The sequence below is a fragment of the Haliotis rufescens genome, unplaced genomic scaffold, assembly GCF_023055435.1.
Source record: "Haliotis rufescens isolate VD_foot unplaced genomic scaffold, xgHalRufe1.0.p SCAF_16, whole genome shotgun sequence".
NCBI classification, from domain to species: Eukaryota; Metazoa; Mollusca; class Gastropoda; order Lepetellida; family Haliotidae; genus Haliotis; species Haliotis rufescens.
The window spans coordinates 9,154,494-9,182,009 of NW_025963846.1; the positions used below are offsets into that span (position 1 = coordinate 9,154,494).

At 44.0% G+C, this 27,516-nt stretch overlaps 1 protein-coding gene across 3 annotated transcripts in view; it reads right to left on the reverse strand.

Moving 5' to 3' along the window:
* Positions 1-27,516, reverse strand: part of LOC124136676 (stabilin-2-like) — a 232,634-nt gene that overhangs the window by 190,098 nt on the left and 15,020 nt on the right. For all 3 annotated transcript variants that reach the window (XM_048396837.1, XM_048396838.1, XM_048396836.1), the window contains exons 2-14: positions 24,340-24,425; positions 23,885-23,954; positions 22,966-23,061; positions 15,939-16,058; positions 13,636-13,832; positions 10,347-10,477; positions 9,247-9,307; positions 8,469-8,633; positions 5,997-6,143; positions 4,886-5,029; positions 4,135-4,197; positions 2,332-2,496; positions 1,494-1,574 (exon numbers count right to left, since the gene is read on the reverse strand). In XM_048396837.1, the coding sequence (XP_048252794.1) occupies positions 1,494-1,574; positions 2,332-2,496; positions 4,135-4,197; positions 4,886-5,029; positions 5,997-6,143; positions 8,469-8,633; positions 9,247-9,307; positions 10,347-10,477; positions 13,636-13,832; positions 15,939-16,058; positions 22,966-23,061; positions 23,885-23,954; positions 24,340-24,425 (1,526 nt within the window). The remainder of the gene's footprint in view (positions 1-1,493; positions 1,575-2,331; positions 2,497-4,134; positions 4,198-4,885; positions 5,030-5,996; positions 6,144-8,468; positions 8,634-9,246; positions 9,308-10,346; positions 10,478-13,635; positions 13,833-15,938; positions 16,059-22,965; positions 23,062-23,884; positions 23,955-24,339; positions 24,426-27,516) is intronic.

Sequence of the window (27,516 nt, forward strand, 5' to 3'; positions counted from 1 at the left end):
TAGGTCCTGACAACTCTCAGATCCTGACCACACACAGATCCTGACAACACTTAGGTCCTGACAACTCTCAGATCCTGACAACACTCAGATCCTGACAACATACAGATCCTGACAACATACAGATCCTGACAACACTCAGATCCTGACAACTCTCAGATCCTGACAACACTCAGATCCTGACAACTCTCAGATCCTGACCACACACAGATCCTGACAACACTCAGATCCTGACAACACACAGATCCTGACAACACTTAGGTCCTGACAACATACAGATCCTGACAACACTTAGGTCCTGACAACTCTCAGATCCTGACCACACACAGATCCTGACAACACTTAGGTCCTGACAACTCTCAGATCCTGACAACACTCAGATCCTGACAACATACAGATCCTGACAACATACAGATCCTGACAACACTCAGATCCTGACAACTCTCAGATCCTGACAACACTCAGATCCTGACAACTCTCAGATCCTGACCACACACAGATCCTGACAACACTCAGATCCTGACAACACACAGATCCTGACAACATACAGATCCTGACAACACTCAGATCCTGACAACTCTCAGATCCTGACCACACACAGATCCTGACAACACTCAGATCCTGACAACACACAGATCCTGACAACACTTAGGTCCTGACAACATACAGATCCTGACAACACTTAGGTCCTGACAACAACAGGGTTGCACGCTTGAAATACATTTCCCTCAGACCACATGACTGGCTACATGGTAGTCCTACCAGTTCTTGTCAAAAGTTGCAAGACCCAACTTTTATGGAATCAAGAATTGATGATGTATCAAACTTGAATTCTTATTAGTGAGTGAGTGAGTGAGTGAGTGAGTGAGTGAGTGAGTATGGTTTTACGATGCTTTTAGCAATATTCCAGCGGGGGACACCAGAAATGGGCTTCACATATTGTATCCATGTCGGGAATCGAACCTGGGTCCTCAGTGTGACAAGCGAACGCTTTAACAACTAGGCTAGAATTATTAGTAGTTGTTGCTACGAAAAACAACAAATGACATAACTTCTAGTTCAGTGTTTTAATAACACTGATGCTTCCCATGTAGCCTAGTTAGAGCCCTGTGTCCCCTGTGTGATGATGTATCCTAGGTAGAGCCCTGTGTTCCCTGGGTGATGTTGTAGCCTAGGTAGAGCCCTGTGTCCCCTGGGTGATGATGTAGCCTAGGTAGAGCCCTGTGTCCCCTGGGTGATGATGTAGCCTAGGTAGAGCCCTGTGTCTCCTGTGTGATGATGTAGCCTAGGTAAAGCCTTGTGTCCCCTGGGTGATGATGTAGCCTAGGTAGAGCCCTGTGTCCCCAGGGTGATGATGTAGCCTAGGTAGAGCCCTGTGTCCCCAGGGTGATGATGTAGCCTAGGTAGAGCCCTGTGTCCCCAGGGTGATGATGTAGCCTAGGTAGAGCCCTGTGTCCCCTGTGTGATGATGTAGCCTAGGTAGAGCTTAGACTTACGGTGGGTCTGATGCCTATACTGACAGCAGAGTTAGACAGGGAGATGATTCGCCTTTTATTGATCAAATCAGCGACATGCGTCTGAAATACAGGAAATATTTGTTACATTTACAGTTTTATCAGAACATGTCAGGGAAATGAAGCCTTCTAACAGGGTGATATGTTTTTGGCCCAAAGAAAATGAGTCATTTCTTGCACAAACTATGCAAACAAAAATGTGACGAAAAAATGTTTTGTTTCCCTGTATATCTCTGTAATAATGCTTCATATGATTACAGGATTGGTAGGCCTTATTAACAATTTATCAAGGTACTAATGTTATTTAGGTTGTCAAAATATCAAATGTCTTGTACAACCATATCCTTCATTAATGTTACATTAAATTGCAATTATCAATGTAGCATTGCAAAAATTAATAAATTGTGATTAATACTTTGTAATCATTACTAACTGTCATTGCTTGTTGATATCTAAAATTGAAACTTCTAACACTAGCATTTTGCCACTGAGGGGAGGTTGCATGTCCATATATATTTTCAATTTATTTGACACACTAACAATAATTGAATTCACTGAGCCTTTTTATCAAGGGAGTGCTCATTTATCATAGGGAAGGGACCATGAAAAAACGGTTAATTAAATAGTACAGTAATATGATACAGTATCATCGGCTCTCCCCCCCCCCAACCACCAACCTCCCCACCGTTCCAAAATTCCAAAACACCTCTCACCCCATCCCCTATAACAAACGACCAGTCCCTAACAAAGGAAGGATTGAGATTTTATGAACACTTCAACCTTTATGTTTACACTTCACTCTTTCAGATGTTAACATTACCGTTCCGGGGAATATATGGTTTTCCATGATTTTCCTTAGAGTAGGGAATCCGTCATAAGACATGAGGTATTCCACGGTGCCTTCCGGCAGATCGTCCCACACCCGGTTGTTGGGGACAAACACTGTCACGTTGCCTGCCTCAAACAGACTCTCCAGTCCCAGCCTCTGTAATCAGAGCACACTCACATACATATTGACTTGAATGTGAAGTGGTACATTGAATGACACATGTATACTGACTTGAATGTGATGTGGTACATTGTATGACACATACATATTGACTTGAATGTAAGGTGGTACATTGTAAAACACATACATACGGACTTGAATGTGGTGTGGTACATTGCATAACACATACATACTGACTTGAATGTAAGGTGGTACATTGTGTAACACATTCATACTGACTTGAATGTGAGGTGGTACATTGTATAACACATATATACTGACTTGAATGTGAGGTGGTACATTGTAAAACACATACATTCTGACTTGAATGTGGTGTGGTACATTGCATAACACATACATACTGACTTGAATGTGGTGTGGTACATTGTGTAACACATTCATACTGACTTGAATGTGAGGTGGTACATTGTATAACACATACATACGGACTTGAATGTGAGGTGGTACATTGTATGACACATACATACTGACTTGAATGTGAGGCGGTACATCATATGAAACATGTATACTGACTTGAATGTGGTGGGGTACATTGTATAACACATATATACTGACTTGAATGTGAGATGGTACATTGTGTAACACATATATACTGACATGAATGTGGTGTGGTACATTGTATGACACATACACACTGACTTGAATGTGAGGTGGTACATTGTATGACACATACACACTGACTTGAATGTGAGGTGGTACATTGTATAACACATATATACTGACTTGAATGTGAGGTGGTACATTGTATAACACATATATACTGACTTGAATGTGAGGTGGTACATTGTATAACACATACATAATGACTTGAATGTGAGGTGGTACATTGTATAACACATACATACTGACTTGAATGTGAGGTGGTACATTGTATGACACATTACAACACACAATACTGACCTGAACGTGAGACTGTATATTGTACAACAGATTACAATACATAATACTGACCTGAACGTGAGACTGTATATTGTACAACAGATTACAATACACAATACTGACCTGAATGTGAGACTGTATATTGTACAAAAGATTACAATACACAATACTGACCTGAACGTGAGACTGTATATTGTACAACAGATTACAATACATAATACTGACCTGAACGTGAGACTGTATATTGTACAACAGATTACAATACATAATACTGACCTGAACGTGAGACTGTATATTGTACAACAGATTACAATACACAATACTGACCTGAATGTGAGACTGTATATTGTACAAAAGATTACAATACACAATACTGACCTGAACGTGAGACTGTATATTGTACAACAGATTACAATACATAATACTGACCTGAACGTGAGACTGTATATTGTACAACAGATTACAATACATATTACCGACCTGAACGTGAGACTGTATATTGTACAACAGATTACAATACACAATACTGACCTGAACGTGAGACTGTATATTGTATAACACATTACAATACATAATACTGACCTGAACTTGAGACTGTATATTGTACAACAGATTACAATACACAATACTGACCTGAACGTGAGACTGTATATTGTACAACAGATTACAATACATAATACCGACCTGAACGTGAGACTGTATATTGTACAACAGATTACAATACATAATACTGACCTGAACATGGGACTGGAATCTGCGGTACCTCCCCTCCTGGTTTATCATATCCAGCACAGTTTTCTGACAACAGAAATAGAACCATAGAGTCACCTGATACAAAGTTTAAACACAGCCAACCAGTTTCTCAACAGTCATTGTTGCATTGTGCTGCAGAGAGAAACATTTCTAGTTACATCCCATCAGCCTGACGTTTGGGGAAAAAACATGTGGGTGACATCATGAGCAGCATCTAACACAATCAGGGTACAATGACACACAATCAACCTAAGCCTGGCCTCCTGATCTAATCTGTCGTTTTCACGGCAGGAACAGGATACTGAGGACCAACACTACCTCCGAATCACAGGGTGACAATCCTCCAGAAAATAACTTTGAATGTGTTTATCAATCAACTTATTTATCAAATATTTATGAAATTCATTTAAAATATATTATTTCATTTACTAATTCAACACTTCATCACAGGAATAGTTGTTCTAAAGTCAAGATTATACTGAGACTGTAAGACTATATAATTGCCGATCACCTTAAAGTTTTAGAATTAGAATTATGACATAGTTAGGTTATCATTACTGAGAGATGATATTTCACTTCTTGTGTACTTATAGATATAGAGGGGTGTTTGATAGTATGAAAGGCATACAATTTCATTGTCTTACGATTAACTTTAGATTCATGTTATCTAATATCACTAAACAATACAGTTTATGGTTTTGGTTTCATGCAGGTGCTCCAGCCTAACAGGTACCTCAGGATCTCCCACGATCTCTGGCTCCATGGTGATGAGAGAGTTGGTGATGTGGATCATGCCATTAGCACACACCAGATCTCCCTTCAGGATCTTCGACTTGTCGGACTGGCCTCGGAGTCGGTACTTGAACACCTCACTTCTCTACAACCAAGGGATGATTTCACGAACTCACAAACATATTCCTGAAGTACAAACTTCTCTACAACCAGGAGACGATTTCACGAACTCACAAGCATATTCCTGAAGTACAAACTTCTCTACTACCAGGAGACGATTTCACGAACTCACAAACATATTCCTAAAGTACGAACTTCTCTACAACCAGGAGACGATTTCACGAACTCACAAACATATTCCTAAAGTACGAACTTCTCTACAACCAGGAGACGATTTCACGAACTTACAAACAAACATATTCCTGAAGTAGGGTTAGTTTGTTTGTTGTTTAACGCCGCACTAAAAAAATATTCCAACTATATGACGGCGGTCTGTCAATAATCGAGTCTGGACCAGACAATCCATTGATTGACATCATGCGCATCGATCCACGCAATTGGGATACTATGACACGCATCAACCATGTCAGCGAGCCTGACCACCCGATCCTGTTAGTTGCCTCTAACGACAAGCTTAGTCGCCTTTTACGGCAAGCATGGGTTACTGAAGACCTATTCTACCCTGGATCTTCACAGGTCTCCTGAAGTACAGACTTGCAATAAAGCTATCAACTAATAAGCATATACGTACTTAGGGTCCAACCTTTTGATATTCGGGGAGGAGGAGGGGGGGTGCAGGTTTTTAAAAATTCTCTTCCCGAAAGTGCTGGACAAAATTAATTTGTCATTTTCAATTAGCAATATACCAGCTATATGACAGCAAGAAAATAATCAAGTTTGGACCAGACAATCCAGTGATGATATTATGAGCAAAGGTCAATAACATCTGGGTATGATGACATGCAATCAACCAAGTCACCGAGCCTGATCACCAGATCCATTAAGTTGCCATTACACCCAGCCAATGTTCCTGGGGACCTGTCCATACCTGGTTCCTCACAGTATAGCTGTATTTGGGAGGGTGATGTTAGGTATATAATGGTGGAACTGACCGCTCTGAGACTCAGTGTGAGGGGGACGCCCTGTAGGGTGAAATAGTCCGTGTGGTTCTGCAGGTCGTCCAGAGACAGCTGACCAATGATCATGTGTTGGCGGATTATCTGCCGAACCTTGTCCCTGTTAGCCAGGAAGGACTCAAACTGAAACAGAATGAAACACTCATAAAATCTCTGATCAAAATGTAAACATCTTGTACTGACACAATACAACACATTGTCCAAAATTACTGAGTGTCCTGTCTTCCTAGCTAACCAAGAGCGCTCTATAATGTTGAACAGCTAGTAGTTCTATAGTCTGGCTCAGTCCCTGAATCATTTTGTTTTCCTCTCATATTGCGCATATTTTCACACCACACAGGCATGCTCAAACCACATTGCCATCTCATCCCACCAGGTTCCCATTCACTGCTGGGTGAACAGAGACACATTTCGAACAAAGTCACTTGCCCCAAGGAGACACCACATGTGCTGCATGTGCTTCAGTGTAGGACAGGACTGAAGCCCTACAAAGTCTCTGCCCTTACTGAAATGAACAATCTCATTAAAATCAGATCTAAGTTCTGGCTGCCACTAAACAAAGATCGGAGGACATCCTATTACGGGTCACGTCAGAACGACCTTTCGCTAACTTTGACTGACCACTGAAATGACATACAAGAAGTCGACATCAGCCAATTAGAAAGAAGCTTTCTTGAGCTTTACGGCACTCGTTTCAACTTTGCAACTTCCATTTCAGACTACGCTTGAAAAATATGTTGACACAGTTCTTGATTAAAATTTTGAAAAAAGAACAAACAAACATTTCGGAATGTCTAATATATGGTTGATATTGTATAGCAGTGCTTCCCACATACTGTGCAATGCCTACTCTGTTCAAATGTTTATCACACGGAAGTGAGAGCTAGACGATAACTTGGACGGAATCAGTCGTACGGGACGTAACTGTCGTTCGGAATACCCCGTGTTAACGTTTTCGAGGTTGCAAGATTAGAAAATATATTCCGACTGTCACTTTCATGATCTGGTAAGCGACGCTTTGATTGGTCGGATGAAAGGTCGTTCTGACATGACCCGTAATGGGATGTCCTCAGATCTTTGTTTAGCGATAGCGAGAACTAAGATCTGGTTTTAATGAGATTGTGTAATGAATTAGTCAGACTCTGGTCTCCCATCTCACTGGTGCTCCTTTTCAATTTAAATGCTTGTTTCCATAAATATATTACATCTTCAGAAACTAAGCATTAGTTCTATAGCATTTGAATCTAAGGACCTCTTTATTTCTTAGCTTCAACATAAGGGTTTTGACAAGAACGTCTTGTCTTTCAATATTGATATCAAACACTGCAGGGGCGGTCAGGTAGCCTAGTGGTTAAAGCGTTGGCTCATCACGTCGAAGACCTGGATTCGATTCCCGACATGGGTACAATGTGTGAAGCCCATTTGTGATGTCCCCCGCCGTGATATTGCTGGAATATTGCTAAAAATGGCGTAAAACCATACTCACTCACTCACTCTATCAAACACTGCATACCACATGAGCATATATCAGCTGAATAAAAGAACACTCTGATTAATGTGAGTGAGTGAGTGAGTTGGGTTTTACGCCACTTTTAACAGTATTCCAGTTATATCACGGCATGTCAGCTTAATGTGGGAGGAAAGCCCGAAGTGATGCAGGTCTCAGACGTTTACCACTTCAGTGAAACCCATGAGCACGGGTATGGTGCTGGAAAACCTAGAAACATAATCGGGGCGAACTGGGATTTGAACCCACAATCATAGGTTTCTGGCGTGCCCAAGGGACGCAACTCTGCACAGCGAATTGCGGCGCCTTAGACGACTGGGCCACCCGTGCCCCCCTCTGATTAAAGCTGTATGAGAAAGCTTACATATTACATTTGGAAAGAACATGATCTCTTCTCTGTAACATGTAACTAAACACTTTACTGAGGAAAAACAGCTGGTCATATGTGTAGATTCCTCTAGATGGTCATGCTGTTTGCTTATGTCATTAATATGACGCCAGCCTGTATCTACATCAACAGTGTGTATGAGACAATGCAGTGATTGATATTATGAGCAACGATCCACGTTGTCAGGGTACAATCAAGTCACCAAGTCTGACCATCTGACCCATTACCTCACCTATAATGGCCCACTTGCACAAAACGATCTCAGAGCTGAGATGATTGTAACTCCCTTTCTTTAACATAGGCTTACGATAGTATTAGCGCTAAGGTCACTTTGTGCAAGTGGGTCCAGCAGTGGTCGCTAGGAACTTACATATTTATCCCGAAATCCTACGAGTGGAATTCTGTGAATAGTTTGTTCATAATATCAAACACTGGTTTGTTTGGTCCAGACTCGATTATTCACAGGCCTCCTTCATATAGCTGGAATATTGTAGAGTGTGGTGTAAAACAACAAGCAAACAAATGTTGCAAACAAACAAACAAACCAACTAACAGTAGAAGCTTTGAAGACGCTCTTGAAGCCCTGGCTTGCGGGGACGAAGATGGTGAAGGGACCCTGTAGTGTGAGGGCGTCCCTGTAGCCGGTGTTCAGCATCTCCATCGCAAACGTCAACTGGTTCTTCAAGTCAGGGTCATTTTCATTCAGATCCTCAAGGCGCTGCCAGAAATATTTGAAATGTTTTAATATTTGATTTATACTTCGCTGTGCATGCCTGTCAGAAAGGGACATGACTTAGTACAGTTGAATTATTATGTCAAACAATTCACAGGACCAGTCTCAGTCTCTCATACAGACGAGAAACAAAAATATCCCAAAATATCCCAAGTCTACAATACTTTGGCAAATTTACATTTCTTCATTTTCTGAAAATGAAGAGAATCATTGACGTCCTTTCTTATATATATTAAAAGACAATCTGAAAAAGAAATCTTAAATCAATTTTCGGCATATTGAGACAATTACACACAAAAACATAAATCTGTGCATATAAGACAATGTCTTAGCATAACAGGAAATAACACTTAAATTGTAAATCATCATGTCGAGAGATGTTTTATAGCACATTTCCCCTTTTCATTGACCGAGTTTATTATATCCGCTTGGTTCACCTGAAGTGATACGATGTAGTTTTTCACTGCGCCCAACATACAAAAGAATAATGTTTCCTGAAACCAAGAATGGGGGAAGTGCACTAGACACAAGAAAAAAATTATACCTTATATAGTTTTCATTTACAGTTTTCCATACATCTTGTCTTTACTTGGATTACCTGCATAATGTTCCCGTAGCACTCCTGGCCATCTCCCACGAAACCCTCGTTACAGGTACACCTGGAGCAGATCAAAGCAACAGTTGGTGATTACCTGTCAACAGTTCCATGTTGGTTCCATGCAGTGTGTTGAATAAGCCCCTGCCCGATAGCCCATGGCTGCTATATGGTTCTCTCTGGCTAATGAGAATAATATCTAGGTAGCCTGACTAGTAATACCTTTTGTTTGTTTGTTTGTTTGTTTGTTTGTTTGTTTGTTTGTTGTTTAATGCCGCACTCAACAATATTCCAGCTATATGACGGCGGTCTGTAAATAATCAAGTCTGAACCAGACAATCCAGTGATTAATTACATGAGCATCGACCCACACAATTGGGATCGATGACATGCATCAACCAAGTCAGCGAGTCTGACTACCCGATCCTGTTAGTCGCCTTTTACGACAAGCATAGTCACCTTTTACGGCAAGCATGGGTTGCTGAAGACCTATTCTACCCCGGAATCTTCACGGGTCTCAAGTCACTAGACAATAAAAGATCTGTCTATTATCCAGGGAGATTGTTGATTGTTATCTTCCTGAAAGAAAGGTTTTCTTTGGAGTTCTTTGTCTACTTCATAAAACTGGGGTAACTCAAGGATTCAATTCTCCAACAAGAAGACCCTGTTAGGATTAAGATTACCGCATTCGACGTAATAAGCGCCCATGGCGAAATTTGCTGATATATATTGGCAAGTGAACAATCCCAATTAGCACCCCTTCTGATTGATCAATGTACACAAGCCTTATTTATTCATGTATAATATGCACTTGTGTGTTATATGCACCCTTAATTATGGGCTATTAAATTCTGGAAAAATTCACCAAAATTATATTCAAAAAGAGCTCCCAACTTCTAATTTTGGGAGTGCCCTGTGTGCTTGTTACGTCGAAGAAGGTAACTACTTAAGTAGGAACAAATAGGTTCTGTTTAATATCAGTACATCTGACATCTTGAAAGAAAATAAATAGAAAAGAATAGAATAGAATAGAACTATTTAAATCCTCCAAAAGCGGTACCTTCATTTACACACTGGCCATTCCAATCTCTGATGATACTTACTCAATAGCATTGGGGCTGACTGTGATACAGGTGGCGTTCTTGTGGCAACTCACAGAGGAGCAAATATCAATCAGAGAACACCCATAGCCTGGGACATAATTCTCAAACCCTGCCATACAGTCACAGGCACTCTGCAAGAAAGACAGTGGTCATATCATAAGGCACAGTTAGTCATATCACACAGCACAACCAGTGGTATCACACAGCACAACCAGTGGTATCACACAGCACCACCAGTGGTATCATACAGCACCACCAGTGGTATCACACAGCACAACCAGTTATATCACACAGCACCACCAGTGGTATCATACAGCACAACCAGTGGTATCACACAGCACAACCAGTGGTATCACACAGCACCACCAGTTATATCACACAGCACCACCAGTGGTATCACACAGCACCACCAGTGGTATCACACAGCACCACCAGTGGTATCATACAGCACCACCAGTGGTATCACACAGCACCACCAGTGGTATCATACAGCACAACCAGTGGTATCAAACAGCACCACCAGTGGTATCACACAGCACAACCAGTGGTATCACACAGCACCACCAGTGGTATCATACAGCACCACCAGTGGTATCACACAGCACAACCAGTTATATCACACAGCACCACCAGTGGTATCATACAGCACAACCAGTGGTATCACACAGCACAACCAGTGGTATCACACAGCACCACCAGTTATATCACACAGCACCACCAGTGGTATCACACAGCACCACCAGTGGTATCACACAGCACAACCAGTGGTATCACACAGCACAACCAGTGGTATCACACAGCACAACCAGTGGTATCACACAGCACAACCAGTGGTATCACACAGCACAACCAGTCATATCACACAGCACCACCAGTGGTATCATACAGCACAACCAGTGGTATCACACATCACAACCAGTGGTATCACACAGCACCACCAGTGGTATCATACAGCACAACCAGTGGTATCACACAGCACCACCAGTGGTATCACACAGCACCACCAGTGGTATCATACAGCACCACCAGTGGTATCACACAGCACCACCAGTGGTATCATACAGCACAACCAGTGGTATCAAACAGCACCACCAGTGGTATCATACAGCACAACCAGTGGTATCACACAGCACAACCAGTGGTATCACACAGCACCACCAGACATATCACACAGCACCACCAGTGGTATAACACAGCACCACCAGTGGTATCACACAGCACAACCAGTCATATCACACAGCACCACCAGTCATATCACACAGCACAACCAGTGGTATCACACAGCACCACCAGTGGTATCACACAGCACAACCAGTGGTATCACACAGCACAACCAGTCATATCACACAGCACAACCAGTCATATCACACAGCACCACCAGTGGTATTACACAGCACAACCAGTCATATCACACAGCACCACCAGTGGTATCACACAGCACCACCAGTGGTATCACACAGCACCACCAGTGGTATCACACAGCACCACCAGTGGTATCACACAGCACAACCAGTCATATCACACAGCACCACCAGTCATATCACACAGCACAACCAGTGGTATCACACAGCACCACCAGTGGTATCACATGATCAGTCCAATTTACAATCAGATCTTAGTTCTCACTACCACTAAACAAAGATCTGAGGACATGCCATTAGAGGTCATATCAGTACAACCTATCGCAAACATTGACTGACCAATGAAATGACTAACAAAAAGTCGACATTAGCCAATCAGAAAACAGCCAATCTCAAGCATAACTGCACTAGTTTCAAACTGGCGGCTTCCATTCCAGATTGCATTTTGACAAAGTTCTCAGTTCAAAACTTAAAAACTGAATAGAAACAAAAGACCTGAATGATGGCAGAGCTTGTGTAGTTCCTACGGGCTATGGTGTCCATGTGTAGCGGCAATAAAATTTCATGATGTGATTCAAACCACAGACCTTCTGATCAGAGGTCAGACGCCTTGTCCACATGACCAAAGAGGTTAACCCTATCAGCAAGCTGACAAGGTAAGGATGTCATCTGAGGGATGACTCCACGCCCTGCTACATACTCCCCTGTCAACAGAAAGCACGTACCGGGCCGCAAAGTAGGGTACTGAGACATATTTTGCTCAAATATAATATGAACGTGCTCAGCCCGACGTTGGGCACCAATGTAGCGGCCATAAAATTTTCAAGTTCTGTGATGGATCCACACCACAGACCTTCTGATCCAATTTCGGATGCCTTGTCCACAGGACCAAATAGGTAAACGTCATCAGCAAGCTGACAAGGTAAGGATGTCATCTGTGGGATGACTCCACGCCCTGCTACACTGAGAGGGTAATGTCATCTGTGGGATGACTCCACACCCTGCTACACTGACAAGGTAAGGATGTCATCTGCAGGATGACTCCACACCCTGCTACACTGGCAAGGTTAGGATGTCATCTAGGGGGTGACTCCATGCCCTGCTACACTGACAAGGTTAGGATGTCATCTGTGGAATGACTCCACGCCCTGCTACACTGACAAGGTAAGGATGTCATCTGCGGGATGACTCCACGCCCTGCTACACTGACAAGGTTAGGATGTCATCTCATTGGGATGACTCCATGCCCTGCTACACTGACAACGTAAGGATGTCATCTGTGGGATGACTCCACACCCTGCTACACTGACAAGGATGTCATCTGTGGAATGACTCCACGCCCTGCTACACTGACAAGGTTAGGATGTCATCTGTGGAATGACTCCATGCCCTGCTACACTGACAAGGTAAAGATGTCATCTGTGGGATGACTCCACACCCTGCTACACTGACAAGGTAAGGATGTCATCTGTGGAATGACTCCACGCCCTGCTACACTGACAAGGTTAGGATGTCATCTGTGGGATGACTCCACGCCCTGCTACACTGACAAGGTAAGGATGTCATATGTGGAATGACTCCATGCCCTGCTTCACTGACAAGGTTAGGATGTCATCTGTGGGATGACTCCACGCCCTGCTACACTGACAAGGTTAGGATGTCATCTGTGGGATGACTCCATGCCCTGCTACACTGACAAGGTAAGGATGTCATCTGTGGAATGGCTCCATGCCCTGCTACACTGACAAGGTAAGGATGTCATCTGTGGGATGACTCCACACCCTGCTTCACTGACAAGGTTAGGATGTCATCTGTGGAATGACTCCATGTTCTGCTACACTGACAAGGTAAGGATGTCATCTGTGGGATGACTCAACGCCCTGCTACACTGATAAGGTTACATATACAGGCCACTGGAGGCCACCTACCCTGTTTGGTCCCATGTACATGCAGACTGACTTGAGGACCACGCATCCCCCATTGTCCACCTGGCAGGGGTTGATGGGCTCGCAGTAGACACCGTCGCCTGAATACCCTGAGTTACAGCTACACTCATGTTCAGCCGGGCCAGTAGGGGTACACGAGGCGTACACGTGGCAGGGGGACTCCACACAGTTGTCAATGGCTGTAGGAGATAGGAAACAAACTGTATTTCTCTGAAGCAGATAACTGTGAATCTTTATACACAATCATTAGCAACATATTATGTCTACTCCATTGTCATTACTTCAGTTGAGATAAACCATCATCAATACACTACATTCCGCCATCACCCGTGAATACATACAGTTGCTTTGAAGTGTAGTTGCTATATTTAATCAACCAATCAAGCCATGGTCTGGGTCATTTAATTTTCATTTGTTTGTTGTTTAACACCACACTCAGCTACATTCCAGCTATATGACGGCATTCTGTAAATAATCAAGTCTGGACCAGACAATCCAGTGATTGACATCATGCGCATCAATCCACACAATAGGGATACGATGACATGCATCAACCAAGTCAGCAAGCCTGACCACCTGATCCCATTAGTTGCCTCTTACAACAAGCATAGTCGCCTTTTACGGCAAGCATGGGTTGCTGAAGACCTACACTAACCCGGATCTTCATGGGTTGGCCTGGTTCCAGCGAGATGGATGCCAGTGAGTGCTCTGACTAATGAGCACTCAGATTACATCGGCTCTATTTCTCATGCCATAGTCACATGTATTAATGTGTGATGGAGGAGGTGAGGTGAAATGGGGTTTAACATCACGTCCAAGATTATATAGCGACGTGCATGTACGTGTATGTGTTTGTACTAGTTCGGACTGATGCTAGCTCACTGAGATACCATGCCGCAGTTTAACATGAATACCCACTCAGACACAGTATCTGAGCCGACCAGTCCTTGTTTTAGCCCCTTAATGCCGAGCGCCAGACAGGGTAACAACAAGTACCATCTTTTAAAGTCTTTTGGTATGACGCGGTCGGGTTCGAACCCCGGACCTTCCGCTCTCCATAATCGGGGCGAACCGGGATTCGAACCCAAAATCATAGGTTTCTGGCGTGCCCAAGGGACGCAACTCTGCACAGCGAATTGCGGCATCTTAGACGACTGGGCCACCTGTGCCCCCACAACCAACATAGGTTGCTGGTTAACTCTTCTAACCTGGGCCCACTTGCACAAAGCGATCTTAGCGCTAAGATGATCGTAACTCCCATGCTTTAACATAGGCTTACAATAGTCATAGCGCTAAGATCGCTTTGTGCAAGTGGGTCCTGGAATCCCCACAGAGAATCATAAAGCTGAAGCACATTGGGCTTTTTGTAGAATTTGGAGGAAAAATTGATTTTTGTGAAAACCATAACAGTCATCTGGTATTCACATAAAATTCACAATTTTGATGCCTACAAAAACACTTTAACCCTCTTCTGCTAAGTTTCAGGTAAATTGATCCAGCGGTTTGGGAAATGGTGTAACACCATGTCACTGTAGTTCACCTGGTGCATGAATATTTTCCATTGATACATGTGTGTTGGCAGGTCACATATTTGCAGTGAGATGAGAGAGATTTTCAACACTAAAGTAAGACAAGTTTGGCTTAAATGCAGGATTTGAAACATTTCACACAGCAAGGTATCAATGTTAACAGTCCAGTGAAATCAACAGAAAACTAGGTGTTATTTAGAAAGGAAAATAAACGCAAGACACATAAAGTATAACTCAGTCAAAAACATAACAATTACTGCTGAGCTACATGTGAGCTAACACTGATGGCAATGATGACATGTGAACTGTGAGTCCAGGTGAGCTAACACTGATGGCAATGATGACATGTGAACTGTGAGTCCAGGTGAGCTAACACTGATGGCAATGATGACATGTGAACTGTGAGTCCAGGTGAGCTAACACTGATGGCAAGCTAACACTGATGGCAATGATGACATGTGAACCATGAGTCCAGGTGAGCTAACACCGATGGCAAGCTAACACTGATGGCAATGATGACATGTGAACCGTGAGTCCAGGTGAGCTAACACCGATGGCAAGCTAACACTGATGGCAATGATGACATGTGAACCGTGAGTCCAGTTGAGCTAACACCGACGGCAAGCTAACACTGATGGCAAGCTAACACTGATGGCAAAGATGACCTCGTAACCCTGAGTTCATGTGAGCTAACATTGATGACAATGATGACATGTAAACCTTGACTTGAGCTAACACTGATGATCAGTTACTTACGAGAACATGTCTTATTGTCTCTTTCCTCATAACCATGGTCACAAACACAGGTGGTGTTGCCCTCAATCTCCTGACATCGGCTGTTATTGTCACACGTCATGTTCTCACAACCGAAAATATCTGAAGAAAAGAATCCACTCATGTGTACATCAGCTTCAGCCTAAATGTGAACATATCATATTCATCTCCCGCACTAGCTCCACCACTAAGGATATGTGCCTTTGCTTACTCTTGTGGGAAGATGGTTATCAACTTTGATACTTTATATTATTTAATATGGGAACAAGTGAGTGAATGTGGTTTCGCACAATACTCCACAGGGGTAACAATGTAACAAAACGATTTATCTCAGTTAATATTTACAGGAAACAATCTGAGTTATTAGTATTTTAAATACCATGTGACTACCTTACTTTAACATACACAAAGTACATACCAACATATCATGTATAGAAATGACAAAGAACATGCTTTGTGGAATGAACCCAGCTTATAAACCTATACATTGGAAACTCTATTAAGTAAGAGAGTTCTTTCTATAGGCATTAAAACCTATTGTGAGGTTTTACTTTCAAAGTAAAACCTATTAAGAGGTTTTACTTTCAAAGTAAAACCTATTATGAGGTGTTTTTTTCTTTCGGGAGATTTTACTTTGAATGTAAAACCTCAAATCCCAGGTTTAACCAAGTAACTGAAAAATTGACAACAAGTAGCAATTCAAAATTTTAATTCAATTAGAATTTAATGTCATGTGTACAGTTCCGCGTGGACATTTAAAAGCGACATCACTTCAGAGTCTCTGGTGAAAGGACAGCGAGGTTTCAAAACACATGCTATTAAACAAGTGCTTATCAATGCTGCACAATTTGCACGTGCAGTAACTGCTAGCCTTTACGTCACAACTACCTCTATGTAACAGTTGGATTGTTTAAAGTCGAAAATCTTGTAAAGCAAAAAAACACCTTTCAAATTTTTGAATTTTCGTTTTGAAAAGTTTAAAAGAAGTGGAATATTGCAACACAAACATTTAGAAACTGAAGATTTAACTTTCATTTAAAAGTAAGTATTTTAGTTGTGTTTTGTTGTTGACACATCCAAGTGCTAATGAACGCCTGGCAAGTCAGCGAATTTCACGTGCAAGTTATGATATCACGTCTTCAAGGAAGCGCTATAATGAAGCGCCTCATTTATAGATGCTCGTTATAACATTTAATCAATTTAAACGGTTTATAAGTATAGAAAAATACTTTCCCTCGGTTTTGGTAGACAGAGCATGCCCTGGGGGTCGGGAAAAACCGCGGGGGCTGTCTACCAAAACCTCGTAAGGGTGTTTTCTCCAATACAGAATGCATGGGGTGCTGTGGAGGTATTCTGTATTGGAATCCCCACAGAGAGACAAGCAGAAGAACTGGGGATCTATTCTGACCCAGAATCCCCACCAGGAGAAAAGCAGAGGTACTGAGGACCTATTCTGACCCAGAATCCACACAGGGAGACAAGCAGAAGAACTGGGGATCTATTCTGACCCAGAATCCCCACCGGGAGAAAAGCAGAGGTACTGGGGACCTATTCTGACCCAGAATCCACACAGGGAGACAAGCAGAGGTACTGAGGACCTATTCTGACCCAGAATCCCCACCGGGAGAAAAGCAGAGGTACTGGGGACCTATTCTGACCCAGAATCCACACAGGGAGACAAGCAGAGATACTGAGGACCTATTCTGACCCAGAATCCACACAGGGAGACAAGCAGAGGTACTGGGGACCTATTCTGACCAGAATCCCCACAGGGAGACAAGCAGAGGTACTGGCAACATATTCTGACCCGGAATTCCCACAGGGAGACAAGCAGAGGTACTGGCAACATATTCTGACCTATAATCCCCACAGGGAGACAAGCAGAGATACTGAGGACCTATTCTGTTCCAGCATCCCCACAGGGAGACAAGCAGAGGTACTGGGGACCTATTCTGACTCAGAATCCCCACAGGAAGACAAGCATGGAGTACTGAGGACCTATTCTGACCAGAATCCCCACAGGGAATAAGCAGAGGTACCGAGGACCTACTCTGACCCAGAATCCCCACAGGGAGAAAAGCAGAGGTACTGGGGACCTATTCTGACCCAGAATCCCCACAGGGAGAAAAGCAGAGATACTGAGGACCTATTCTGACCCAGAATCCCCACAGGGAGAAAAGCAGAGATACTGAGGATCTATTCTGTTCCAGAATCCCCACAGGGAGAAAAGCAGAGATACTGGGGACCTATTCTGACCCAGAATCCCCACAGGGAGAAAAGCAGAGGTACTGGGGACCTATTCTGACCAGAATCCCCACAGGGAGACAAGCAGAGGTACTGGCAACATATTCTGACCCGGAATTCCCACAGGGAGACAAGCAGAGGTACTGGCAACATATTCTGACCTATAATCCCCACAGGGAGACAAGCACAGATACTTGCAACATATTCTGACCTATAATCCCCACAGGGAGACAAGCAGAGGTACTGGCAACATATTCTGACCTATAATCCCCACAGGGTGACAAGCAGAGGTACTGGCAACATATTCTGACCTATAATCCCCACAGGGAGACAAGCAGAGGTACTGGGGACCTATTCTGACCCGGAATCCCCACAGGAAGACAAGCATGGAGTACTGAGGACCTATTCTGACCAGAAGCACTACAGGGAGACAAGCAGAGGAACTGGGGACCTATTCTGTTCCAGGATCCCCACAGGGAGACAAGCAGAGGTACTGGGGACCTATTCTGACCCAGAATCCACACAGGGAGACAAGCAGAGGTACTGGGGACCTATTCTTACCCAGAATCCACACAGGGAGACAAGCAGAGGTACTGGGGACCTATTCTGACCCGGAATCCCCACAGGAAGACAAGCATGGAGTACTGAGGACCTATTCTGACCAGAAGCACTACAGGGAGACAAGCAGAGGAACTGGGGACCTATTCTGTTCCAGGATCCCCACAGGGAGACAAGCAGAGGTACTGGGGACCTATTCTGTTCCAGGATCCCCACACAGGGAGACAAGCAGAGGTACTGGGGACCTATTCTGACCAGAATCCCCACAGGGAGACAAGCAGAGGTACTGGCAACATATTCTGACCCGGAATTCCCACAGGGAGACAAGCAGAGGTACTGGCAACATATTCTGACCTATAATCCCCACAGGGAGACAAGCAGAGATACTGAGGACCTATTCTGACCAGAATCCCCACAGGGAGACAAGCAGAGGTACTGGCAACATATTCTGACCCGGAATTCCCACAGGGAGACAAGCAGAGGTACTGGCAACATATTCTGACCTATAATCCCCACAGGGAGACAAGCAGAGATACTGAGGACCTATTCTGACCAGAATCCCCACAGGGAGACAAGCAGAGGTACTGGCAACATATTCTGACCTATAATCCCCACAGGGTGACAAGCAGAGGTACTGGCAACATATTCTGACCTATAATCCCCACAGGGAGACAAGCAGAGGTACTGGGGACCTATTCTGACTCAGAATCCCCACAGGAAGACAAGCATGGATACTGGGGACCTATTCTGACCCAGAATCCCCACAGGGAGAAAAGCAGAGGTACTGGGGACCTATTCTGACCAGAATCCCCACAGGGAGACAAGCAGAGGTACTGGCAACATATTCTGACCCGGAATTCCCACAGGGAGACAAGCAGAGGTACTGGCAACATATTCTGACCTATAATCCCCACAGGGAGACAAGCAGAGATACTGAGGACCTATTCTGACCAGAATCCCCACAGGGAGACAAGCAGAGGTACTGGCAACATATTCTGACCTATAATCCCCACAGGGTGACAAGCAGAGGTACTGGCAACATATTCTGACCTATAATCCCCACAGGGAGACAAGCAGAGGTACTGGGGACCTATTCTGACTCAGAATCCCCACAGGAAGACAAGCATGGAGTACTGAGGACCTATTCTGACCAGAATCCCCACAGGGAATAAGCAGAGGTACCGAGGACCTACTCTGACCCAGAATCCCCACAGGGAGAAAAGCAGAGGTACTGGGGACCTATTCTGACCCAGAATCCCCACAGGGAGAAAAGCAGAGATACTGAGGATCTATTCTGTTCCAGAATCCCCACAGGGAGAAAAGCAGAGATACTGGGGACCTATTCTGACCCAGAATCCCCACAGGGAGAAAAGCAGAGGTACTGGGGACCTATTCTGACCAGAATCCCCACAGGGAGACAAGCAGAGGTACTGGCAACATATTCTGACCCGGAATTCCCACAGGGAGACAAGCAGAGGTACTGGCAACATATTCTGACCTATAATCCCCACAGGGAGACAAGCACAGATACTTGCAACATATTCTGACCTATAATCCCCACAGGGAGACAAGCAGAGGTACTGGCAACATATTCTGACCTATAATCCCCACAGGGTGACAAGCAGAGGTACTGGCAACATATTCTGACCTATAATCCCCACAGGGAGACAAGCAGAGGTACTGGGGACCTATTCTGACCCGGAATCCCCACAGGAAGACAAGCATGGAGTACTGAGGACCTATTCTGACCAGAAGCACTACAGGGAGACAAGCAGAGGAACTGGGGACCTATTCTGTTCCAGGATCCCCACAGGGAGACAAGCAGAGGTACTGGGGACCTATTCTGACCCAGAATCCACACAGGGAGACAAGCAGAGGTACTGGGGACCTATTCTTACCCAGAATCCACACAGGGAGACAAGCAGAGGTACTGGGGACCTATTCTGACCCGGAATCCCCACAGGAAGACAAGCATGGAGTACTGAGGACCTATTCTGACCAGAAGCACTACAGGGAGACAAGCAGAGGAACTGGGGACCTATTCTGTTCCAGGATCCCCACAGGGAGACAAGCAGAGGTACTGGGGACCTATTCTGTTCCAGGATCCCCACACAGGGAGACAAGCAGAGGTACTGGGGACCTATTCTGACCAGAATCCCCACAGGGAGACAAGCAGAGGTACTGGCAACATATTCTGACCCGGAATTCCCACAGGGAGACAAGCAGAGGTACTGGCAACATATTCTGACCTATAATCCCCACAGGGAGACAAGCAGAGATACTGAGGACCTATTCTGACCAGAATCCCCACAGGGAGACAAGCAGAGGTACTGGCAACATATTCTGACCCGGAATTCCCACAGGGAGACAAGCAGAGGTACTGGCAACATATTCTGACCTATAATCCCCACAGGGAGACAAGCAGAGATACTGAGGACCTATTCTGACCAGAATCCCCACAGGGAGACAAGCAGAGGTACTGGCAACATATTCTGACCTATAATCCCCACAGGGTGACAAGCAGAGGTACTGGCAACATATTCTGACCTATAATCCCCACAGGGAGACAAGCAGAGGTACTGGGGACCTATTCTGACTCAGAATCCCCACAGGAAGACAAGCATGGATACTGGGGACCTATTCTGACCCAGAATCCCCACAGGGAGAAAAGCAGAGGTACTGGGGACCTATTCTGACCAGAATCCCCACAGGGAGACAAGCAGAGGTACTGGCAACATATTCTGACCCGGAATTCCCACAGGGAGACAAGCAGAGGTACTGGCAACATATTCTGACCTATAATCCCCACAGGGAGACAAGCAGAGATACTGAGGACCTATTCTGACCAGAATCCCCACAGGGAGACAAGCAGAGGTACTGGCAACATATTCTGACCTATAATCCCCACAGGGTGACAAGCAGAGGTACTGGCAACATATTCTGACCTATAATCCCCACAGGGAGACAAGCAGAGGTACTGGGGACCTATTCTGACTCAGAATCCCCACAGGAAGACAAGCATGGAGTACTGAGGACCTATTCTGACCAGAAGCACTACAGGGAGACAAGCAGAGGAACTGGGGACCTATTCTGTTCCAGGATCCCCACAGGGAGACAAGCAGAGGTACTGGGGACCTATTCTGTTCCAGGATCCCCACACAGGGAGACAAGCAGAGGTACTGGGGACCTATTCTGACCCAGAATCCACACAGGGAGACAAGCAGAGGTACTGGGGACCTATTCTGTTCCAGGATCCCCACACAGGGAGACAAGCAGAGGTACTGGGGACCTATTCTGACCCAGAATCCACACCGGGAGAAAAGCAGAGGTACTGGGGACCTATTCTGACCCAGAATCCACACAGGGAGACAAGCAGAGGTACTGGGGACCTATTCTGACCCAGAATCCCCACAGGGAGACAAGCAGAGGTACTGGGGACCTACTCTGCCCCAGCATCACCACAGGAAGACAAGCAGAGGTACTGGCAACATATTCTGACCTATTATCCCCACAGGGAGACAAGCAGAGGTACTGGCAACATATTCTGCCCTATAATCCCCACAGGGAGACAAGCAGAGATACTGAGGACCTATTCTGACCCGGAATTCCCACAGGGAGACAAGCAGAGGTACTGGGGACCTATTCTGACCCAGAATTCCCACAGGAAGACAAGCATGGAGTACTGAGGACCTATTCTGCAGAGGTACTGGCAACATATTCTGCCCTATAATCCCCACAGGGAGACAAGCAGAGGTACTGGCAACATATTCTGACCTATAATCCCCACAGGGAGACAAGCAGAGGTACTGGGGACCTATTCTGACCCGGAATCCCCACAGGAAGACAAGCATGGAGTACTGAGGACCTTTTCTGACCAGAAGCACTACAGGGAGACAAGCAGAGGAACTGGGGACCTATTCTGTTCCAGGATCCCCACAGGGAGACAAGCAGAAGTACTGGGGACCCATTCTGACCCGGAATGCCCAAAGGGAGACAATCAGAGGAACTGAGGACCTATTCTTACCCAGAATCCACACAGGGAGAAAAGCAGAGGTACTGGGGACCTATTCTGACCCGGAAGTCCCACAGGAAGACAAGCAGAGGTACTAAGGACCTATTCTGACCCGGAATCTCCACAAAGAAACAAGCAGAGGTACTGGGGAGGTATTGTGTCTGCCCAGGGTATCTGTAGACAGGGAATACTTACTGATATCACAGTAGTCTCCGGTGAAGCCGCTAAAGCAGTCACATGATCCATCTCCAAACACTCCACTGTTACATGTACCATTCCCACACTGGCACTCTACAACACACACAAAAACGAACATGAAGGCTTCATTACCAAAACATTTAACAGCAACTTCAACTGGCTCAAACAAATATTCTTGTTTTGTGGGATCCAGTAAAAGGAGTTTTTCAATGGTCATAGAAAGGTGAGTGAGTGAGTGAGTTGGGTTTAACGCCGCTTTTAACAGTATTCCAGTTATATCGCGGCGTGTCAGCTTAATGTGGGAGGAAAGCCCAAGTGATGCAGGTCTAAGACATACCACTTCGGTGAAACCCACGAGCACGGGTATGGTGCTGACAAACCTAGAAACATAATTGGGGCAAACCGGGATTCGAACCCACAATCATAGGTTTCTGGCGTGCCCAAGGGACGCAACTCTGCACAGCGAATCGCGACGCCTTAGACGACCGGGCAACCCGTGTCCCCGGTCATAGAAAGGAAGGTGAGACTTGTTATTGTTGCCTTGCCCAAAGGGGCCACAAAAAAGAACAGATAAGTATATGGTTACAAATAGAAAAGAAGATGTTTTGTTTGTTTGTTGTTTAACGCCTCACTCAGCAATATTCCAGCTATATGATGGCGGTCTGTAAATAATCGAGTCTGGACAATCCAATGACTGACATCATGAGCATCGATCCACGTAATTGGGATCAATGACATGCATCAACCAAGTCAGTGAGCCTGACCACCCGATCCCATTAGTCGCCTCTTACGACAAGCATAGTCACCTTTTATGGCAAGTATGGGTTGCTGAAGACTATTCTACCCCGGATCTTTTCGGGTCAGAAGAAGATGAGGAAGATCTTAAATTATAAACAAAATCCACATTTCTACCCACCTTCAGTACAGTTTTGGCCATAGAACGTATTGTTGGCACACAGCTCACACACTGTACCAGTGAAATTCTCCTGAAAAGAATCATTTATTGGATATCATGCATTGAACTATTTAATATGAGGAAATATCAACTGAACCTCAAAAGAGACTTTGCACATTTGAAAATAATGTGATTTTAAATTAATTGTACTGGTTCAAACCCAAATAGGCACAAACGCATCATTGTTGTACCTGTAAGCTTTACTGACAATGTGCACGTTTTTGAGAAAATGTGAAAAATGTAAAATCACGTGATGTCATGGCTGGTAGAAACGCATGTGCCACAGGGGTATTTAACTGCACAGTAGCAATGTCAAACATCCACATTGTGAAAAAACACATGTTTTGTGATATGACAGAATATGACAATATTGTGGGATATATTTTGTGTTGTGTTGTTCCAGTCCCCTCACTTACATCACAGTCACAAGTGCCAATCCCATCGAAGCCCTCACTGCACAGGCCGTGACCACTGCACACGTTGTCGGCGCCGCCAGGACACTCTGAAGTAAGACACAAGGGGAGTTAGCAGTACCTCAATGTGCTTGTTGTTGCTGCAGGCTTAATGTCTATACTGACCTTGACCCGACTCAGAGGGAGGGGGGGATAACTCTTGTAACTATTGATACATTGCAATTCTCCATGGCCCTAAAACATCCATCTGAAGGTAATTTTGGACCCGTGAAGATCCGGGGTAGAATAGGTTTTCAGCAACCCATGCTTGTTATAAGAGGAGACTAACGGGATCAGGGGGTCAGACTCACTGACTTGGTTGATGCATGTCATCATAACACTATTTCGTGTATCGATGCTCATGATGTCAATCACTGGATTGTATGGTCCAGACTCGATTATTTATAGACCGCCATCATATAGCTGGAATATTGCAAGATCGCGGTGTTAAGCAACAAATAAACAAACAAACATAAAGGAAATTTTGAAATAAGGAAGTTATTGAAGCACAGAAGGATACAATAATATGGATGTTGTAAAGGTGACCAAATAATGTTGATGCTGGCTGTAAGTTGTTGCCATGTTCCTCTGTAAGCGTGTTTTTGTTCCGCCCAAAATTAGTACCGCCCCGGAAAAAACAACAGCATTAAATACATAAACTTGCAGTGGAAATTGTCCGACCCTGTCGTGAAAAGGTCCCATTGACAGGAACAAATGTTTGGGTGTGTTTATGAGCGATGTTCCTGTATAGTGTTAATGTGCAACATGAAAAACAGGGAAACTAAGACATACAATCACAATAAAAGAAAACATAAACTACATGAAAAACAAAAAGAAAATGATAAAAAGGAAAGCATAAAAAAAAATTCTGATAGTTAATTAATAATAAAGGCAAATGTGAAAACATGTAATTATAACAGAAATGGATAGAATGCAGAACCCATAGCGCAGCCGAAATCGGAAGTACTGTAGCATGATAATTCCAAGAAATAATTGTGTGTGTGTGAGTTGGGTTTTACGCCGCTTTTAACAGTATTCCAGTTATATCATGGCGTGTCAGCTTAATGTGGGAGGAAAGCCCGAACTGATGCAGGTCTCAGATGTTTACCACTTAGGTGAAACCCACGAGCACGGGTATGGTGCTGACAAACCTAGAAACATAATCGGGGCGAACCAGGATTTGAACCCACAATCATAGGTTCAAGAAATAATTGTGTTTATGTCACGTAAATTAAACTGAAAGGCAGTCGTCTGTGAATACTACGGCTGTCGGGATGAAGTATCCTGAAGACTTCATAGAATTCTTTTACGATGGTAACAGATAAAAAAAAATAAAAAAATGAAAGAATATTGGTTTTTCAAAAATAATAATTTCATTTTATCATGGGATTTTTCACACAGAGCATTTGTATATATATATTGCAAGTAGTTGTTCCATGCTTAAAATTCATGTTACCTTTCTTTGAGAATAAACATTAATGTTTGTTAAATAAACTTGTTGAAATTTATTACAAATTTTACAAACAGTAAACCATTTTGGTGATAGGCTTATCTCAAGTAACAACAAAATTCCTCTGATCTAATAGTGTTTTAGTAATAGTATATTATAATTGGTATTTAATTATTATTACAAAAGTGAAAATGCTCTCAATAATCATTAGTTTTATAAGGCCAGTGAAGAATAGGTTTTCAAACTCAACAATATTTTGAAAATGGACAGTGTCATTATTGGGTTCTACTGGCTGTGGCCATGTTAATAGAAATTTCAACACTTCCACTGATGAGGAAGTCTGTAGCAGTTTGACCAGAGGCCCAGCCACTGTAGTGCACTCAAGTTGGCGTCGTCGGTAGTATACTAGGTAATGAGACACTTCCTGCCAAGTACACACATAGCTGGTGACTATCTACACTGTGTTGCTATTGTCACTGACCACTAATGTTTGAAATCATTTTAAAACCCAACAAGACAGTCAGGCAGCTGACCCATAAGTGTTGCCTGCCCATCTTCAATGTTACCTGCCCACATTCAGATGTTATTAATATTGAAAACCGCAAAAAGGATAAGAGACAAATTGCGTCTTGATTCAGTTGAAATAATGCAAACAATTACCGTATTCGACGTAATCAGTGCCCAGGGCACTCTCAAAATTAGAAATAGGGGGCTCTTATTAGAATATAATTTTGGTGAGAAAAAAAACAGAGTGGAAAGATTATAAATTTTGTGGTTTATGCTGACAGCCTGAAATGATATAAAAGGGGAATCTGTGCACATTATACACGACATATATATTTTCCAGAATTTAATTGCCTATAATTAAGGGTGCATATAACACACGAGTGCGTATTATACACGAATAAATAAGTCTTGTGTACATTGATCAATAGGAAAGGATGCTAATTGGGATTGTTCACTAGCCGATGTATTAGCAAATATCGCCATGGGCGCTTACTAGAGCAGGGCGCTTATTACATCAATTGCGGTTCTTGGGTGAGTGAGTGAGTGAGTGAGTGAGTGAGTGAGTGAGTTGGGTTTAACGCCGCTTTTAACAGTATTCCAGTTATATCACGGCGTGTCAGCTTAATGTGGGAGGAAAGCCCGAAGTGATGCAGGTCTCAGACGTTTACCACTTCGGTGGAACCCACGAGCATGGGTATGGTGCTGACAAACCTAGAAACATAATCGGGGTGAACCGGGATTCGAACCAACAATCATAGGTTTCTGGCGTGCCCAAGGGACACAACTCCGCACAGCGAATTGTGGCGCCTTAGACGACTGGGCCACCCGTGCCCCCCGATACTTGAGAATCTACAAGGAGGTACTAATTGTAACTCCTTGGGAATACGTTTTAAAACTATCTGCCAGACAGTCAGGCAGGTGGGGGGAAATTTCATGCAGCCCAACAGAAAAGTTACAAGCCACGGACAGGTGGGCAGGCAGTTATTTCAGACCCTGCTCACCACTACAGATAGTTGGTCAAGGGTCTGCAATACACTGACATACAGATAATAATAATAATATATGTGCTGATCTGAGATCTCGTGCTGGCTGGTGTAGGGTAGGACGTTCACTCAGATAGGAAGGTGCTGTACTATAGTAGCACTGGCATGCAATGCAAACGACTTTGTATTCAATCCTAGATC